The sequence below is a fragment of the Labrus mixtus genome, unplaced genomic scaffold, assembly GCF_963584025.1.
Source record: "Labrus mixtus unplaced genomic scaffold, fLabMix1.1 SCAFFOLD_89, whole genome shotgun sequence".
NCBI classification, from domain to species: Eukaryota; Metazoa; Chordata; class Actinopteri; order Labriformes; family Labridae; genus Labrus; species Labrus mixtus.
Window position 1 is genome coordinate 10,001 of NW_026870288.1, and position 5,584 is coordinate 15,584.

The 5,584-nt window shown below is 42.8% G+C and overlaps 1 protein-coding gene across 1 annotated transcript; it reads left to right on the forward strand.

The window, feature by feature from the left end:
• Positions 1-2,532: 2,532 nt before the first annotated feature.
• On the forward strand, positions 2,533-5,299 carry LOC132967232 (NADH dehydrogenase [ubiquinone] iron-sulfur protein 3, mitochondrial-like). The gene is made up of 3 exons (XM_061034100.1): positions 2,533-2,668; positions 3,218-3,367; positions 3,535-5,299. Exons 1-3 carry the CDS (start codon positions 2,639-2,641, stop codon positions 3,742-3,744), a joined length of 390 nt encoding a protein of 129 aa, XP_060890083.1. The 5' UTR covers positions 2,533-2,638; the 3' UTR covers positions 3,745-5,299.
• The last annotated feature ends 285 nt before the right edge of the window (positions 5,300-5,584 follow it).

Consider the following 5,584-nt stretch of genomic DNA (forward strand, 5'->3'; position numbering starts at 1 on the left):
TGAGCTTTTTGAGTCACGCCCTCTTGAAGTCTATCAGGGGGCGGGGCCTGTTCACGACCACGCTGCAACATGTGGACGTCTGCAGCCAGTCAGAGAGTTAAGAGCACAGAGAGCTCTGGGCCGTGACATATGAATGGGATTAGTCAGGGGTGGGCAACTGGCGGCCCGGGGGCCACATGCAGCCCCCATCAACCCTCAAGGTGGCCCTCAGAACAATTTTTACATATCAATTAATTGGAAACATGAAGAAAACATGACAAAATCTGCCATGAAATCATGAAAACCAGAAATATGTCCATAATAATATTTGATCACTGGTATATGTTGAGTTAAATTTGAGACATAATTGATTGGAATCGTTTTTGTATTCTACAATTTGGCCCTCTAGCAGTGAGAATTAAATGAATGTGGCTCCTTGCTGTGACACAAGTTGCCCATCCCTGAGATTAGTTAATACTGATGGACACGGTACATAGAAACATCTGCCATCAGTGACACATATAATAAAAAAAGAGCTTAGATTTAAGAACCAGTTAAAGTTACAGAGCGTAAAAATATGTGAATTCCTCCAAAATAACAAACAAAATATCAACCAAAAAGAAAAAAAAAGAAAGGAAATAAAAGGGGTTTAATTTGCCATTTAATCGAGCTGGTGGAGAACACGGAATTTACTCTGAAGGATTCGTACCGGAAGTCCCGCTATTCACTGCCCAGACATCCGGGCTCCAGTGGGGGAGGAACGAACACACATCCTTCTTAGAGGAACACATGAGAACATATCAGACTTCAGAGAGTGTTTCATTCACACCTTTCTCAATAACAGTGTGTGTTAAAGCGACCCGGCTGCTCTTCTACCCGACATTAACCTACAATGTTGCCATGGAGAAAGTGTCCCTCAGACGCTGGTTTGACCGAGTGGACGACACCGTGATCCTGGGAGCGCTGCCGTTCAGATCCATGACAAAACAGGTCAGACTGCCTGAACAGGAAATCCTCTTTCACCTGCAAACACTGAACACAATCCTCTTCTTCTTCTTCTTCTCTTATGTGGCATCCTTTTTAAAAACAACACCAACCCTGCACTCATTTTCACTTCATTTGTCTGTCTACTCGCTGTTATATTGTATAGTTTCTGCTTATTATATGTCTACACTCATAACTTATGTCAATACTGTCCATTTATGACTCTGTTTTTGCACATTTACATTCAATCTTCCATATTTAATCTTCCTATTTAAGACTAGTAATGTTTAGTTAGATCCTGGTTGTATATATTCACATTCTTAGTTTTAGTGCTTATTTACTTTGTATTTAATATTATATTGTGTTTAGATTTGCTAACATTGTGTTTTTTACTCATATTGTGTGTTTGGATAACCTGCTGCTGTAACGCCACAATTTCCCAGTTTGGGATCAATAAAGTAATTCTATTATATTCTATTTCAAGTAGTAGATTTATAGATAGATACCACAAATCTTCTATTTACTTCACTCTATGAAAACAAAGCTCAAACAAAACTTGTGCACAGCCCAAGATGGGAAAGACTATGAAATTGTAAATGTATACCAGAAAGATTAACTTAATGTGTATAAATTTAGGATGTCAATTAAAAAAAAAAACAGTAAATCATTTAGTTGATCTTGTTTTGTAGGACAGCATGCAAACCTGCCTCATGGCCTGTATACATACAGTATACGGCCCCCCGTTTTTCTTTTTAAGATTTATTTTTGTGCCTTTATTGTAGAGATAGGATAGTGGATAGAGTCTGAAATCAGGGAAAGAAGTCATTTAAGGATACCTTTCCGATAGAAAAGGACAGCTGTCATTAAAAGTAACACATGAACACCAAGATTCCTTCAAGTGTTTGTGTCGCCATGTCGGCTTGTCCCCCCCAACGCTGTAAACCTAGGGGAAACACTGCATAATGAGTATTATGTTGTCTTACTTGGACAGATGATTTAGTAGTAAATCTGTTTTTTTGTGTCTTGCTGCTTTTTCTCCTTATTTTTAATTCCTCAAACAAACTATTTTGACACTTTATATTTTGGGGCCTCTAATTGAGACCTGCCTTCATATGTCAAAACATACGGCAACAGAATAGAAGAAGAAGAATGTATACTTTATTGATCCCGCGAGGGGAAATTCGTTTTTTACACTCTGTCTAGTAAACATGCTACACAAACATAGGCTGAAATACACACACATGCACAAATAGGATCCTATGGACATGCACTAATGGAGAGGTCTCAGAGTGAGGGGGCTGCCCACAGCGGGCTGGACTTGGTCCGTGCCGGGACTTGAACCGGCGCCCCTCCGATTCCCAACCCAAGTCCCTACAGACTGAGCTACTGCCGCCCACAATATTTAGGCTAGTCAAAGAGACTGGGCCTTAAATGGGGAGGGGCTTTAAAAAAAAAAGAAGTATGGTAGAGAAATAAATAGATAGCAGTGTTTCCTCTTTTTTTAACAATTAGGGGTGGTGGCCTGGTCCCCGGCGGGGGATTGAATGAATGTGAGTTTTGTGTGATTAGAGCTGTCGTTGTTGAATTGTCCTCTTTTCTTTATGCAGCCACCGTCAGGCCCAAGGATGCCGTCACTCACAACCAGCTGACAGCGTTTGGGGAGTATGTGTCCGAAATGATGCCCAAATACATCCAGCAGGTTCAGGTCAGTTCATCTGCTTCTTTATGAACATTATATACTAGAGTGCTTTTCACATAATATGCAGCCCTGCAAATTTCAATGTGTTGCAATATTTGTCTTTATACTCATGTTACGTGTAGTTTAGCAGAATCACAACATCAACAAAAGAGCAGAGAAGAACATACTGGAGAACAGGAAACTTAATGCAGCTGTTCAATTACGTGCGCAGAGATCGCACCGGTCATGTGCATACAGTCTGTGATTGTGCACGGATTGCAGGGAATAAACGTCACACCCTCCCACTCTCTCTTCGGATTTTTTTTATGCCGTTTATTTTTTAGAGAAAGAACAGTGGCTAGGGTCATATATATCGTGGGAAAGGAGCCACACGGCCGCCAGCTTTGAGGGCTATAGCCTCAGTACATGGGGCGCGCAACCAACCACTAGGCTACAGGCGCCCCTAAGAACTCAGAGATTTTATCATGCTGTGTTCTAACATCAGTTCACTCAAACTTCATGCAGAACAAATTGAGACCACTTGAGCTAAATGCATTTACTCATTTGGATGTGTAGGTGACCTGTTATAATGAGCTGGAGGTGATGATCCATCCTGATGGCGTTGTCCCTGTGCTGACCTTCCTGAGGGACCACACCAACGCCCAGTTCAGGAACATGATCGACCTGACGGCTGTCGACATCCCCTCACGGCAGAACCGCTTTGAGGTAGCTGTCAAACCACGGACACACAGACAGAGACTGATTCGGCTTTTATTCTTTCTACACTTTTTTTTACTTTTCTTCTAACAATATTTCTGTGCCTGTTCTGGTTCTCTTAAGATACATTTAAGTTGTCTGAATGTTGTTGATAATGTGTCTTTGTTGCTTCACAGATTGTGTACAACCTGCTGTCGCTGCGCTACAACTCCCGTATCCGTGTTAAGACGTACACAGATGAGTTAACCCCTGTGGACTCTGCTGTGCCGGTCCACATGGCTGCAAACTGGTACGAGAGGGAGCTGAGTCAGAACCTGCAGGCCCAGTCTGAAGAGTCAGCATTTATTTATTTGAATCCCACGTCAGTCTTTCTCAGTGGGGACTAAAAAAAGGGGGGGAAAAAACCTGGGTTCAAATGACTGACAACTAGAAGAAGTTTTGGATTTGTTTCAGTAGATTGTTTCATCCTGCAGCCATGAAACAGTCTGTGATGGCTGCAAAATAATGTTCAGGGGAAATGAGACAACTTCAACTCAGTCAAGTTTGTATGTATTGCACGTTTAAGACAGCGTCTGCTGGCGCACTCACACTAGGCCCAGTTGTCCCGTACCGTGCTAAAGCCAATCGCTTCGTCCAAGCATGCCAGGGGAAGTGTATCGTGCACTAGTCAAATGAACTGGACTTTAGGGGTGAAGCATGTGAGTGCGCCCTAAGAGGCAGAACCAGACTCATGATGGACAGCCGTCTGCTGAGATTGTGTTGGGATAGAGGGAGATGCAGGAAGAAGAGAAGGATAGAGACAAACAACAAAGAATACGATCTATTTATAGCTACAATGTCAGTTGATCAGTGCACCTTTTAAATTTGTTATAAAAAAACTGAATTCCTCTTTAGCGAGTCAAATAGATTAGCTGGAGTAATTGTGTGATTTTGGCGTTTCTGTGTGTTTTGCCAGGTGTGGGACATGTTCGGTGTGTTCTTCGCCAACCACCCAGACCTGAGGCGTATTCTGACCGACTACGGCTTCGAGGGTCATCCCTTCAGGAAGGACTTTCCTCTCTCGGGATACGTGGAGGTGAGTGCTGACAACAACACGTCCTGCTGCAACAGTGCAGCTTGGTCTGTTTTAATCTGCCTCATCGGTGAATTAATCATTTTGTTTCCTTCCAAAAATAAATGCAGTAGTATTGGCATGGTGTCAGTGAGACTGGCAGGATGGAAGCTGTGCCCAGACGTTTAGTCTCAACCTCTGCTGGAGCCTGTGTTTGTGTTTTTTTATTCAATTATTTATAGAGCTCATGGTAATGAAGTCAGGGCTCCCACCGGCCCTGAACACATCCTCTATAGTTCCTGCCAAGAAAGGATAATTTATCCTCAAAGTACTTTCAGTAGTACTTTAAGTGCATCTATTTCCTTGAAGGAATAAATAATTAAATTAGCCTCTTAGATCTGGTTTTAAAAATGTATCATCTGGTCAGGATCTCATAAAAGAAAAAGCTCCTTGTGGATTATTTCTTGTTACATTTTTGAGTTTTTTTTTAGTCTTTGGGATGCATCAATGATAACCTCAAAAACCCTCAAACTGCTTTGAAGAGATGTAAACATGCATTCATATTGACAACTGACGCGTGTCTCCCTCCTCAGGTGCGCTATGATGACAAGGTGAAGCGCGTGGTGGCTGAGCCCGTGGAGCTGTCGCAGGAGTTCAGGAAGTTTGACCTGAACACGCCCTGGGAGGTTTTCCCGGCGCACAGGGAGCCCAAAGACGCCCCGCCCAAACTGGAGGCTGGAGAGGCTCCTGAGAAGAAATGACGTCCCTCATGATTCATCCCCACGTTCTGTCTGTCCGAGTCATTTTGGGATCCCCCGCCCCCCAACTGAACAAAGCCACCTGAATATTTATGTAAATAAAACTAAGAATAAAACAATCCTGAAAAGAGATTTTTTTGTGGTGCTGTAAGTTATCTGGTCAACTGTGTGTGTACACCTGAACTTTACCCCTCTAAATGTGACTCCACATTTCATCCCTTACCCTTACAACCTTCTAAAATCAGCTGCTGATATTTCAGCATCCTCTTTTCTGGTTTCAGCATTTCAGTGTGTCTCCTTGCTGCCTGGATTTCCTCCTGATTAGGCCCAGTCGTCATGGTTTATTTTGCCTTTGTCAGATAGGAAAGATGAAGAGAGACAGGAAAAGTTGGGAGGAGAGAGTGGTGGGCGACATGC